The 14,610-nt window shown below is 43.3% G+C and overlaps 1 protein-coding gene across 1 annotated transcript; it reads left to right on the top strand.

Annotated features, from left to right (window-relative positions):
* The first annotated feature begins 786 nt into the window (after positions 1–786).
* slc39a1 (solute carrier family 39 member 1) lies at positions 787–11,981 on the top strand. Its single transcript, XM_078530503.1, has 3 exons — positions 787–915; positions 7,477–7,607; positions 10,866–11,981. The coding sequence occupies exons 1-3, from the start codon at positions 807–809 to the stop codon at positions 11,547–11,549; spliced, it is 924 nt and encodes a 307-aa protein (XP_078386629.1). The 5' UTR covers positions 787–806; the 3' UTR covers positions 11,550–11,981.
* The last annotated feature ends 2,629 nt before the right edge of the window (positions 11,982–14,610 follow it).

The following is a 14,610-nucleotide window of genomic DNA, read 5'->3' as shown; positions in this document are numbered from 1 at the left end:
GTCAGTGTGTGGTCGGGGTCAGTGTCAGTCTGTGGGCGGGGTCAGTGTCAGTGTGTGGGCGGGTTCGGTGTCAGTGTGTGGGCGGGGTCAGTGTCAGTGTGTGGGTGGGGTTGGTGTCAGTGTGTGGGCGGGGTCGGTGTCAGTCTGTGGGCGGGGTCGGTGTCAGTGTGTGGGCGGGGTCGGTGTCAGAGTGTGGGCGGGATTAGTGTGTGGGCGGGGTCAGTGTCAGTGTGTGGGTGGGGTTGGTGTCAGTGTGTGGGCGGGGTCGGTGTCAGTCTGTGGGCGGGGTCGGTGTCAGTGTGTGGTCGGGGTCGGTGTCAGTCTGTGGGCGGGGTCAGTGTCAGTGTGTGGGCGGGGTCGGTGTCAGTGTGTGGGCGGGGTCAGTGTCACTCTGTGGGCGGGGTCGGTGTCAGTGTGTGGGCGGGGTCGGTGTCAGGGTGTGGGCGGGGTCGATGTCAGTGTGTGGGCGGGGTCAGTGTCAGAGTGTGGGCGGGGTCAGTGTCAGTGTGTGGGCGGGGTCAGTGTCAGTGTGTGGGCGGGGTCAGTGTCAGTGTGTGGGCGGGGTCAGTGTCAGTGTGTGGGCGGGGTCAGTGTCAGTGTGTGGGCGGGGTCAGTGTCAGAGTGTGGGCGGGGTTAGTGTGTGGGCGGGGTCAGTGTCAGTGTGTGGGCGGGGTCAGTGTGTGGGCGGGGTCAGTGACAGTGTGTGGGCGGGGTCAGTGACCGTATGTGGGCGGGGTCAGTGTCAGTGTGTGGGCGGGGTCAGTGTGGGCGGGGTCAGTGGCCGCTGTTCCCGGTTCCGAGCTGGGATGGAGCTGCTGATGGTCCGGTTGGTCTGCCTGGTGACCCTGGCGTTGCTGCCCGCTCTGTGCGGACTCCTCCTGGTGACAGCCCGCTCCAGGCTGGCAGTAGCGACAGGTCAGTGCAGGGCGAGTGGACTCGGGGTGTCCAGTGGTCTGGGCTGGCCTGGCCTGTGTGTCTTTCCAGGGGTTTATTGTGCAGGGAATCAGTTGCTGGGTCAGGCTGGTTGCCCCTCATCGCCCCCGCTGCTTCTCCTGCGGGCTGTCAGTGGAACACTGGGAGTTGGGCTGCAGCATGTTCCTGTGAAAGGGGGTCAGGTAGATGGAGGTACAATCTGTGTGAAAGGGGGTCAGGTAGATGGAGGTACAATCTCTGTGAAAGGGGGTCAGGTAGATGGAGGTACAATCTGTGTGAAAGGTGGGACAGGTAGATGGAGGTACAATCTCTGTGAAAGGGGGTCAGGTAGATGGAGGTACAATCTGTGTGAAAGGTGGGACAGGTAGATGGAGGTACAATCTGTGTGAAAGGGGGTCAGGTAGATGGAGGTACAATCTGTGTGAAAGGGGGTCAGGTAGATGGAGGTACAATCTGTGTGAAAGGTGGGTCAGGTAGATGGAGGTACAATCTGTGTGAAAGGTGTTCGGAGCAAAGTGAAACTGGGCAGTGAGGCTGCTGATCAGAAGCACTGAAATACCCAGTCGGTCAGAGTACAGGGAGTGGAATTCAGACTACAGGTTGGAAAACTTCTCTCTAAATATTCCACGACTGTGTTCATTATCAAGTTGAATTGTTAAGTTTAATGCTGTTATATAAGATTATGTAGCCATTGATTTATTCGATGCAAGTACTGCGAATAGGTTTCACTGATATTAAGATGAGAGCGATTGCCACAATGAAGAGTAGCTTTTTCTGATTGGGCTGAACAATAAGAAGCTAAGATCATTGAGCCTCCAGGAGTGTGAGTGGTACTGAGCCCCTTTACTTCCCCTCTCCTCACCGTCCAAGGGCCCAAACACTCCTTTCAAGTGAAGCAGCTTTTCACTTGCACTTCCCTCAATTTAGTCTACTGCATTCGTTGCTCCCAGTGCGGTTTCCTCTACATTGGAGAGACCAAACGCAGACTGGGTGACCGCTTTGCCGAACACCTTCGGTCGGTCCGCAAGCATTACCCAGACCTCCCTGTCACTTGCCATTTCAACACTCCACCCTGCTCTCTTGCCCACACGTCCGTCCTTGGCTTGCTGCATTCTTCCAGTGAAGCTCAACGCAAACTGGAGGAACAGCACCTCATCTTCCGACTAGGCACTTTACAGCCTTCCGGACTGAATATTGAGTTCAACAATCTTATATCTTGAACACTCTCCTCCATCCCCACCCCCTTTCCGTTTCTTCCCCCTCCTTTTTCTTTCTTCCAATAATTTATATAGATTTTTCTTTTCCCACCTATTTCCATTATTTTTAAATGTATTTCCACCCATTGTTTATTTCTACCTTTCAGTATTCCCCCACCCCCACTAGAGCTATCTGTACCTTATCTGTCTTGTCTTCTGCTCTTAATTAGCACATTCCTTTAGATAATATCACCACCTTCAACACCTCTTTGTTCTTTTGTCTGTGACAGCTTTTGGTTATCTCCACCTATCACTGGCTGCTTGTCCCAAAACCACCCCCACCACCCCCCCCCCCACCTTAAACCAGCTTATACTTCACCCCTCTCCTAACTTCACTCAGTTCTGCTGAAGGGTCATGAGGACTTGAAACGTCAACTCTTTTCTTCTCCGCCGATGCTGCCAGACCTGCTGAGTTTTTCCAGGTATTTCTGTTTCTGTTTTGGCTGAAATTGGGAGTGTGTAGTAAGGTAGGAGGAGGTCACCATGGGGGTCAGGAGGGGTATTAGTGTGAGGTCATTTGCTAGAATGCTGACTCAGAGGCAGAGACAACAATTTGGCCCAAAGCCTCTTTCAACAAAAATTCCTGGTTCGAAACAAAAGATGGCACCACAACTGTTCAGGTAACAGATCCAACAGGTCAGAGACCAGAGGTGAGCGGGATACAAGGTGTGACCAGGCCTGAGAGAAGGCAGATGTAGAGAGCAGCTGGGGAAAACACAGGCATCAATTGAAATGTTATTAAACAGATTGGATAAAATGATTGATTTGAATCTTGTCTCAAGTGGGGGCAATGGCTGAGAAATTGTGTGCTTGAAGAGGAGGAGGAGGTGGTAGAGCCCCATCTGCTGGACTTGCTGGTCAAGAGCCCGTGACACCTCAGAAAATCCTATTAAAGCAACGTTTTCAGGCAGTGAGAATGTGGACAGTCTCATGGCAAGTGTTAATTGCATATAATCCACACAAGGTTAATGTATTAATAGTAGATTTCTTCATTGTTTGGAGGATAAAAGAGGAAATCTATTGCATATACATTCGTCATTTTCTGTACCCTTGCCAGTGGTGAACTGTGCCCAACAGAAGATAGTGGGAGATGTTCAGATAAAAAAAATGTAATAGCTGGTTTACACCAAATCTATCAAAATTATTACAAATATTTGCTCTTTTCCTAATATACTCGTAATGTGGACCACTTGAAAACTGATAACAGATATAGCCAATAAAAATAACAGAATGGCAGACATGTTGAATCAGTATTTACAGTGGCGGAAGAGGTCAGCATGTGTTAGACATCCCGAGGACACTAATACTGAATCGGGATAGAGACTCACCAAAATTAACATAAGCAAAATAACAGTAATGAAGAAAATAATGACAAATCTCCAGGGACAGAGGGTTTCCATCTCTGGGTTGAGAACAATGAAGATGCTCTAATTATAATCTAGTTATAATCTTCCACATTTTTCTTGATTTGAGAACTATCCCCTTAGATTAGAAAATTGCACCTTCACAAACCAATGCTGGCTCTCTGATCAGCTGGAAATGTTCAAGGTGTTCACTCACCCTAGCCTTAATTACAGACTCGAGTAATTTTCTGAAAACAGACATTAGACTAATTGCTCTATTATTCTTTGGATTCTCAATGTCCTGTAAGGATGTGTGTTGGGGCCTCAGCTATTCACTGTATTTATTACTGATTACAGTGGATAGAAAGTCTCATCTCTAAATTTGCCAATGACAGGAGACATTCTAAGCAGTGTGAATGGAAGCAAAATTACAGAGGGATTGATGGATTAATTGAAGGGCAAAACTCTGGCAAATGGATTTCAAAGTAGGCAAATGTGAGGTCATCCGCTTTGACCTGAAAAGAATAGAACAGGACACTTTCAATGTGGGGGAGGGGTCCAGGTACACAGAGCATTAAAATGTCATGAACAGATACAGATAATAATCCAAAAGGCTAATGGAATGCTGGCTTTTCCACCTAGAGGGCTAGAATACAAGCGGTAGCAGTCATGTTTCAGTTAGTGGTTCAAACCGTGGTTAGAATACTTCTGGAGCACTGTGAGCAGTTCTAGAAACCACACTTCAGGAAAGATCTATTTTGGCCTTGGAAGGGGTGCAGAATGATATGTGGACTCCAAGGACTAAATTATGAGGAGAAATTGCACAAATGGGCTTGATATTACCTGGAGTTTAGAAGTTTAAAGTATTTTTATAGAACTTTTCAAGGTATTAAGAGGAATTGATAAGGTAGAAAGAGAGAAATTATTTCTATTGGTTGGGTGAAACTAAGACTACATATCATAGTTTAAAAATTGGAGTCAAACTTTTCAAGATTTGAATTGGGAAACACGCCTGCACACACAAGTGTTAGAAATTTGAAATGCTGTTCTGCAAATGGCAATTGATGCTGGATCAGTTATTAATTTTAATTCTTGATTTTTTTTTGTTAACCAAAGGTATTAAGGGATGTGGGGCAAAGCTGGGTATGTGGAGTTCAGTCACTGATAAGCCATCTCTCTGAATAGTGGAAAAGCTTGAGGATCTAATTGGTTTAAGCCTGTTGTTATGTTCCTGTGAGTAATGTGGACTAGTGTAGTGTAGTGAAAGGTAAAGTAGGATGGTGTGACCATTGAGTGGGGCCTGGTGTAGTTTGATAAGGATCATAGAATCACAGAATGACTACAGCACAAACGAGGCCATTTGGCCCGGTGTCTCTGTGCCAGCTCTCTGCAAGAGCCACACACTTAGTCCCACTTCGCTGCCTTTTTCCTCTAACCCTGCAACTTCTTTTCTCTTCAGGTGCTTATCCACATGAAAGCCACGATTGAATCTGCCTCCACCAGCCTCTTAGGCCATGTATTCCAGATCCTAACCACTCACTGCAAAAAAATGATTTTCCTCATGTCACCATTCATTCTTTTACCAATCATCTTATATCAGTGCCCTCTGATTCTCAACCCTTCCACCAATGGGAACAGTTTCTCCCTATTTACCCTGTCCAGACCCCTCATGATTTTAAACACCTCTTTCAAATCTCCTTTCAACCTTCTCTTCTGTAAGGAGAACAACCTCAGCTTCACCAATCTATCCATATAACTGAAGTTCTTCATACCTGGAAGTATTTTAACTGTAACTATTGGTGTAACACTGTTGGATCCATCCGAAGTTTGCGATTTAAATCGCATTTTAGGGTGGCTCCCAGTAAGGGTAATTGCCCAGAGAAAGTTTGTGCTTCTGGGCAATTGCCATGCAAACCCTTACCTGGGAACTTCTGAAGGGCACTTCCCAGCGCATCTCTGGGGTACCCCCAAATCCAACACTGGGGAGCTCGGAAGTTACGGCCCAGTGTTTCTGGAAGTTTCCCCACCACCGAAGTTAAACTGACTGGCTTGTAGTTGCTGAGTTTACCTTTGCACCCTTTTTTGAACAAGAGTATAACATCTCCAGTCCCCTGGTTCCACCCCTGAGTGTAAGGAAGACTGAAATTTTCACTCTTGCTTCCCTCAGTATCCTTGGATGCATCTCATCCGGTCCCAGTAGCTTATCAACTTAAAGTGCAGACAACCAATCCAATACATTGTCCTCTTCAATTTTAAACCCATCTAGTGTCTGAATTGCCTCTTTGTTTTTTACCACGGCCTGTGTAGCATTTTCTTCCTTCGTAACTACAGATGCAAAGTATTCATTTTACCTCAGCCATGGCTCCATGTATAAATCCCCATTTTTGCTCCCTAATCAGCCCTACTCCTCCTTTTACCACCCTTTTACTAGTTATGTGACTATAGAAGACCTTGGGATACCTTTTTATATTAGCTGCCAGCCTCTTTTCATAGTCCCTCTTTGCTTCTCTTATTTGCTTCTTCACCTCTCCTCTGAACCTTTTATATTCAGCCTGGTTCTCAGTTGTATTTTCTACCTGACACCTGTCATAACCTGACTTTGCAGGGTTGCCTTTATTATGCCTGCTACCTAGGTTGATGCTGAGTGTTAGTCCAGTTTGATTCTTATGAAAGCATGTATATGGTTTGATACAACTGAGTGACTTGTTCGGCCATTTCGGAGTCAGTTAAGAGTCAGCCACATTGTTTTGGGTCTGAAGTCACATGTAGGCCAGACTGGTCCAGACGATGGGTTTCCCTCCCTGAGGGGATTAATGAACCAGATTTATGACTCCTGCCTTAATCCATAAATCTTCAAAGCCTCCTGCCATTACTGAAACTAGCTTTTTATTGCAGGTTTATTTAATTAACTGAATTTCTATTTTACCAGCTGCCATGGATTTGAGCTCGAGTTTCTGGGCCTCTGGATTACTAGCTCAGTAACGTTACTGTTATGCTGCCATATTCCAGGCCTGATTTACAACACTCATTTCTCCTCCTCGTTCCCTTGAGGTACTGCCTCTATTTCACTGGATCTGCTCAGGATCTGGAACATGATCACCTCCAGCTGGAAATCTCCAATCGGGCATGGCAGCTATTCTCTGCAAGTCACTGCTCAGGAATCTGCACTTCCACACACACTTGGGTTCATGTGGCTGAAGGAGAGACAGCCAACGTGACCAGGTCAGATGGCGCAGCAGTGTCTTCACATTAAATCCAGCTTGAATCTTATGTCATTGAAACACTAAAGCTGCACTTGGCTCTGACTCCACTCAATGTGTCCAGGAAGCTCAAGAGTGTGGAGTGATCCTGCCCATCTTACCCCTCATCAGGCAGAACATCTCATTGGTCTGAGGCTTTGAAACTTCCCTCGGGGACCTCCACCTCGCAGCTTGAGCTATCTCATGGAAATCCCCTCTGTCCCATTCCACTCTGTATAGCAGGATTTTCTGACTGGACTGCTCCTAAACTCTACTTCCTCAACTTAGTCTCCTGTCAAGACACTTCCTGGTAACTGAAGTGAGCCAATTAATGAGGAGATGGTGGAATTTAAAATTCAATTAATGTGGAAATTAAAGCTAGTCTCAGTAACGTTGACTGAAAGTAACGTTGATTGTCATAAAAACCTATTGGATTCCCTAATGTCCTTTAGGGAAGGAAATTTGCCATCCTCACTTGGCCTGGCCTACGTGGTTGACTCTTAATTGCCCTCTGAAAGGCCTTGTAAGCCACTCAGTTCAAGGGCAATTAGGGATGGTAACAAATGCTGGCCTTGCCAGTGAAGTCCACATCTCATGAATTTTTTTTTTTTAAAAAGCTGATTTCTCGTGTTGCGCAGTATATTATGTAACTGCTCTCTTGTGACATATCTGTGAACTAATACTTGCACCTTGTATTCATTGCAGCAAGCCATCAACTGTTGCTAAGCTTGTGCAGTTGTTTTGCTGGAGGAGTTTTTCTTGCTGCTTGCTTACTGGATGTCCTACCAGATTATCTTTCTGGCATTAATGAAGAGCTGGAAAAACTGCAAGTTAATGTATGACTTCATTTTCTTTAATGGTCATTGCCGGGTGCTCTTTTGGACTTTTGCCTTTTTAATCTATTCTTTCATGGGGTGTGGGCATCGCTGGCAAGGCCAGCATTTATTGCCCATCCCTAGTTACCTTTGAACTGAGTGGCTTGCTAGGCCATTTCAGAGGGCAGGTAAGAGTCCACCACATTGCTGTGGGTCTGGAGTCACATGTAGGCCAGACCAGGTAAGGGTGGCAGATTTCCTTCTCTAAAGAACATTAGTGAACCAAATGGGTTTTCACAACAATCGACAATGGTTTCATGGTCACCGTTACTCAGACTAGCTTTATTCCAGATTTATTTTTATTAATTAAATTTAAATTCCACCAGCTGCCATGTTGGGATTTTAACCTGTATCCCCAGAACATTAGGCTGCCCTCTGGAATACTAGTCTAGTCGTCTTCTTATCGTATCCATGGACAGTCTATACATAGCCCAGCCAGAACGGGACACATTTTTGCGCCTTGTTGTTAAATTCGGCAAGATCTGCGACAGTGCAGGGTTCCTCTAGCGATAGGCATTGCAGGAGATGTTGCATAGTCTGTGGCTCAGTTCCACATACACAAGTTGTTGGGCTGGTTGTATATCCCCATTTACTTAGTGACACCTTTGAACGACCTACACCAGTCCTAAGTCTGTTAAGGGACTTCCAGGTTGCCCAGTTGCAATTAGCTCCTGGGGAAGGCTTTCATCCGGTAGTCTAGTGAAATTACACAATGGGAGATTGTTAAATTTGGGGTAGTTTAAGATCAAGTAAGGGCATTTTTGTTACTGCTATGTTTTTGTTAACTGGCACCTTTCAACTTTTTTCTTTGGAAAAGTCTGAGTTGTCATTGTTACCATAGTGACAATACAATGGAATGATGCACTGAGATTGCAAAACATTATAACATTTATACAAATTTTCAAAATTCCAAAAGAAATTCCGAAGCTCACCCTGACAAATTCACACTGACAAAGGATTTAAAAACTAGGCAGGGGTTATTTGCATGGGAAACCCAGTAAAGAGTAAGACTCCTAACCCATTATTTAAGCAAATCTATAATTCAGTTGTGAAAGAAGGGACTGAGGGATATAGTGACAAAGCAAGAAGCTGGAATTGATTTAACCAAACAAAATTGATAGCCAAATGGCCTTTTCCTGTAGCTATGATGCCCTGTTGTCCAAAATGCTTTTCATGCAATGTGTTTGCAAATAAATTAAGCAAAAATGGCCAAACATTTTTCTTCAAGGCCAGTAATCGATGCTTTAAAAATAAACCACACGTGTGGTGAAATTGTCCATTGTGCTTCCTTATCAGTAAAGTTGGTGCCTTGGCAGGGAATGAGGGTAATACTTTTCTGACCACAAGAAATCTGGTAGAGATAAAGATCAGCTAAAGCAATCTGTTTGGAGGAAGAGTCATAGAATGCATTCCAGATTAATAGATCAATCTGTCAAGGATCCAAGTTGGAAACAGTCAATTTTGGATCTAGTGTTAGAAACAGGTAACCTTACAACAGATAACCTTTATAAGGACCCTCTGGGGAAGATAATATGGTAGAATTTCATATTAAGTTTGAGGGTAACGTGGTTAATTTCAACACTAGGGTCTCAAATTTAAACAAAGGTATGAGGGGTAAATTGGCTGAAAGAAATTGTGAAAATAGATTAAAGGATATGATATTAAAAGGTACAGAAGATAAGCAATGGCAAACATTTAAAAAATCATAATTCTCAATGAACATATATTCCCTTGAGGAAGAAATAATCCATAGGAAAAATGGTCCAATGATAACTAATTAGAAAAGTTAAGGATAGTATTAGATTGAAAAAATGTTGCCAAAGGAAGTAGTAAGCTTGAGGGCTGGGAAGGATTTGGAGAACTACATGTCAGTTAGCTTGGCATCAATAGTAGGCAAAATGCTAGAATTTGTCATTGGGAAAGTTGTAACAGGGCACTTAGAAAATCATAATATGATTAGGCAGAGTCACCCTGGGTTTAATGAAAGGGGAGTAATGTTTGACAAATCTGTTAAGAGTATCTTGAGGGCATACTATGGGTGGTGGATATAGTATATTGAATTTTCAAAAAAACATTTGAAAAATACACACAAGATTGCTCTGCAGCATTAGAGTTCATGGGATTAGGGATGATATATTAGCAGCAATTGAGGATTGGTTAACAGACAGAAACCAGGCAGCAGGAATAGATGGCTTATTTTCATTTTGGCAGTTTATAACTGGAGAGGGAAGGTGCTGCTGTATGTATCAGTGCTTGGGCCTTAGCTACTTACAATCTATATCAATGACTTGGATGGGGGGGGTGGGGTGGGGTGGAAGAATACCATAATTTGCTTATGATACAAAGCTAATTGGGAAAGTATACTGTGAGGAGAACGCAGAAAAGCTGCAGAGAGATATGGATTTGTTAGGTTGTTGGGCAAGAAGATGCCAGTTGTAGTATTATATGGGGAATGTGAAGTTATCCACGTTGATAGGAAGGTGAGACAAGCAGAGTATTTTCTTAAATGGAGAGACTAGGAAATTTTGGTATTTAAAGGGATTTGGGTGTCCTTGTACACAGATCACAAAGTTAACAAACAGTAATCAGTTAGGCAAACAGTATATTTTTCAATGCAAGGGGGTTGGAGTATGAGTGAGAAAGTCTTATTGCAGTTGTGTGTAGGGCTTTGGTGTGACTGTACCTGGAGTACTGTCTACAGTTTTGGTCTCTTTGCTTAAGGAAAAATCTACGTGCCTTAAAGGGGTGCAATAAAGGTTCACTGGATTGATTTTTGGGCTGAGGGCTGTCCTGTGAAGATGTTGAATAGATTGGGTCCGTATTCTCCAGAGTTTAGAAGATTGAGAGATTATGTCATTGAAGTGAGGGTTTGATGGGGTTGATGCTGAAAGGCTGTTTCCCCCTGGCTGGAGAGTCAAAACTAGGGTTCATAGCCTAAGGATGAAGGAGTTGGCCATTTATGATTTAAACAATAAAAGAAATTTCTTCACTGAGTCATCAATTTTTGAAATTTTCTACCCAGATGCTTGTGGTTACTCAGTCCAAACCACAGAAGTTTTCTGTTAGCTCAAATTTCAATCAGTTAGTTTTGAAATATGAACTAAAATTAACATTGTCTCTCAGATGATTTGCCTTCTGAAGTTTATAGAACATAAAACAAAAGCTACACTGTATTAACATTAAAGCCCTTAACCGCAGTTTGTGTTTGATTATTTGCAGATGACCTTTCCACTTCCAGAGTTTGTCATAGCACTTGGTTTTTTTCTGGCTCTCATCATTGAGCGAATAGTTCTGGAGTGCCATAGCAGCAGTTTGAGTGAGACCACCCCTCTTATTGCACATCGTACTCCAGCAGCAACCCACTGCACTGATGATGACATTAACCACCGTTTACAGATAAACTGCAACAGTGTGGAAACTACAGATTACCATGTTCACATTGATGTCAATGCCCATCCTGCTTTCCGTTCTTTTATTCTCTTCCTTTCTCTATCCTTACACTCTCTATTTGAAGGTTTGCCCATTGGTCTACAGCAGACAGAGTCAAAGGTTTTGCATATCTTTGCTGCCATTTTAATTCATAAAAGTATAATTGTTTTCAGCTTGGCCCTGAAGCTTGTACAGAGCAATGTGCCACAAGGCTATGTGATATTATACATTATAATCTTTGCAATAATGTCCCCTTTGGGTATTGTCATTGGCATTATAATCACACAGGTCAAGTCAGCCAGCACTGTCCTGGCACAGAGTATCCTTGAAGGGATCACTGCAGGAACGTTCATTTACATCACCTTTTTAGAAATTTTACCTCATGAATTAAATTCCACTGATCAGCGCCTGTTGAAGCTTCTGGGCATTATCTTTGGTTTCTCAATAATGACCATGCTGTCCTTCATACCTTAAAACACTCCATGTTTGAACATTTTAGTGATAAATTTTAATTATTTTTTGATTATATATTTGTTAATTCATAGCAAATCTTGAAAGATGAGGTGAGATTTTTCTGATCTCTGGTCCCCCTGCTGCCAGTCTGTCTTTATGTTGCCTGGGGCTTGAAGTGCACCCATTGCAAGTCTGTTGCTAATCGGAATTCCCAGCTTTACCCCTCAATTTTCCACTGCTTGCTAACTGGGTAATTCCATGTTGGGACACCCAGTGAAACTCGGGCCTATGGCCGGTGCTGGGATCCTGCTGCCTGGAAATGACATTTATACATCAATGATCATAATTCTGCACCAGTGTTCACAACTTAAAGATGGCTCTTAAGATAAAATAGTATCTAGATTTGTATCTCTTTCAACAGAAATTAAAAATCTGAGTACGGTAACAAATAATCAGCATTTCTTGAATGCCCCATATTGTACCCAATTTACAAGCAAAACTGTTGCCTGTTTGTCTCATTTGCTTTGCATAAGTAGCTTTGGGGCATGTTTGCCGTGGGTAGTGAGTCAGAAGGTTTTGGGTTCAAGTCCTACTCTAGAGAATTGAGCTGACACTACAAGTCTAGTACTGAGCTGCACTGACAGTGGAGGCATCTAATGGGTTGCAGTGTGCTGATTGACATTTATTCTTTAACCTCATACCTAAGACTATTTAGCCATTTAAAGATTATCTAGTCGTTTATTTCATGGTTGTTTGCAGGGCCTTGCTGTGGAAAATGCTCTGTCTCTTTTGGTAATTTATTTTCAGTGATTTGAAAAAGATCTTTTTATTCAGTTTGTTCACTTTGGTTTACACAATCCTCATTTCTGGGCATTTTTGTATATGAATAAGAAACAGTAGGTGATAGTAGGAGATTTTAACTTTCCACATATTGACTGGGACTCCCATACTGTAAAAGGGCTGGTTGGCTTGGAGTTTGTCAAATGTGTTCAGGAAAGTTTTCTAAATCAATACATAGAGGTACCAACGAGAGAGGATGCAATACTTGATCTCCTATTAGGGAACCAGACAGGTCAGGTGACAGAAGTATGTGTAGGCGAACATTTTGGGTCCAGTGACCACAATGTCATTAGTTTTAAGTTAATTATGGATAAGGATAGGTCTGGTCCTCGAGTTGAGATTCTAAATTGGAGAAAGGCCAATTTTGTGGAAATGAGAAAGGATCTAGGAAGAGTGGATTGGCATAAGTTGTTTTCTGGCAAGGATATGTTCAGTAAGTGGAAGGCATTCAAAGGCGAAATTTTGAGAGTGCAGAGTTTGCATGTTCCTGTCAGGATTAAAGGCAAAGTTAACAGGCATAGGGAACCTTGGTTTTCAAGGGATATTGGCGATCTGGTTAAGAAGAAGAGAGAGGTGTATAGCAGGTATAGGCAACAAGAAGCAAATGAGGTACTTGTAGAGTATAGAAAATGTAAGAAAATACTAAAGAAGGAAATCAGGAAGGCAAAAAGAAGACATGAGGTTGCTTTGGCAGATAATGTGAAGGTAAACCCGAAGGGTTTCTACAAGTATATTAAGAGTAAAAGGATAGTAAGGGACACAATTGGTCCCCATGAAGATGAGTGGTCGTCTATGTGTGGAGCCTCACGAGATGGGGGAGATCTTAAACAGTTTTTTTGCATCAGTATTTACTCAGGAAACTGGCATAGTGTATAAGGAAGGAAGGGAAACAAGCAGTAATGTCATGGAACATATAGAGATTAAAGAGGAGGAGGTGCTTGCTGCCTTACAGCGAATAAAGGTAGATAAATCCCCCGGGCATGACATGATATTCCCTCGGACCTTGAGGAAGACTAGTGTAGAAATTGCAGGGGCCCTGGCAGAAATATTTAAAATGTCCTTAGCCACGGGTGAGGTGCCGGAGGATTGGAGGGTAGCTCATGTTGTTCCGTTGTTTAAAAAAGGCTCCAAAAGTAAACCAGGTAATTACAGGCCAGTGAGCCTGACGTCAGTAGTAGGTAAATTATTGGAAGGTGTTCTGAGAGATCGGATATACAATTATTTGGACAGCCAAGGGCTGATTAAGGATAGTCAGCATGGCTTTGTGCATGGTAGGTTGTGTTTAACGAACCTTGTAGAGTTTTTCGAGGAGGTTACCAAGAAAGTAGATGAAGGAAAGGATGTGGATGTTGTCTACATGGACTTTAGTAAGGCCTTTGACAAGGTCCCACATGGGAGATTAGTTCAGAAGGTTCAGACACTTGGTATCCATGGAGAGGTTGTAAACTGGATTCAAAATTGGCTGTGTGGGAGAAGACAGAGAGTGGTAGTGGATGATTGCTTCTCAGACTGGAGGTCTGTGACTAGTGGTGTGCCTCAGGGATCTGTACTGGGACCATTGTTGTTTGTTGTCTATATCAATGATTTGGATGATAATGTGGTAAATTGGATCAGCAAGTTTGCTGATGACACTAAGATTGGAGGCGTTGTGGACAGCGAGGAAGGCTTTCAAAGCTTGCAGAGGGATCTGGACCAACTGGAAAAATGGGCCAGAAAATGGCAGATGGAATTTAATGCAGAAAAGTGTGAAGTGTTGCATTTTGGAAGGACAAACCAAGGTAGGACATACACAGTAAATGGTAGGGCACTGAGGAGTGCGGAGGAACAAAGGGATCTGGGAGTTCAGATACATAATTCCCTGAAAGTGGCGTCACAGGTAGACAAGGTTGTAAAGAAAGCTTTTGGCATACTGGCCTTCATAAATCAAAGTATTGAGTATAGGAGTTGGGATGTTATGGTGAGGTTGTATAAGACATTGGTGAGGCCAACTTTGGAGTATTGTGTGCAGTTCTGGTCACCTAACTACAGGAAGGATATCAGTAAGATTGAAAGAGTGCAGAGAAGATTTACTAGGATGTTGCTGGGTCTTAAGGAGTTGAGTTACAGGGAAAGATTAAACAGGTTAGGACTTTATTCCTTGGAGCGTAGAAGAATGAGGGGAGATTTGATAGAAATTTACAAAATTATGAGGGGTATAGACAGAGTAAATGTGAGTAGGCTCTTTCCACTTAGATTAGGAGAG

The sequence above is a fragment of the Cetorhinus maximus genome, chromosome 26 (genome assembly GCF_964194155.1).
Source record: "Cetorhinus maximus chromosome 26, sCetMax3.hap1.1, whole genome shotgun sequence".
Taxonomy (NCBI): domain Eukaryota; kingdom Metazoa; phylum Chordata; class Chondrichthyes; order Lamniformes; family Cetorhinidae; genus Cetorhinus; species Cetorhinus maximus.
Note: the sequence above shows the minus strand (reverse complement) of the source record. Positions and strands in the feature narration are given on the sequence as shown.

What these genes read in the sequence shown, in the direction of transcription:
- slc39a1 (XM_078530503.1), top strand. Translation starts at nt 807, where the DNA reads ATGGAGCTGCTGATGGTCCGGTTGGTCTGCCTGGTGACCCTGGCGTTG. An exon ending in CAGGCTGGCAGTAGCGACAG is followed by an intron (nt 916 to 7,476) that starts GTCAGTGCAGGG and finishes TATTCATTGCAG; the next exon opens with CAAGCCATCAACTGTTGCTA. An exon ending in TGGAAAAACTGCAAGTTAAT is followed by an intron (nt 7,608 to 10,865) that starts GTATGACTTCAT and finishes GATTATTTGCAG; the next exon opens with ATGACCTTTCCACTTCCAGA.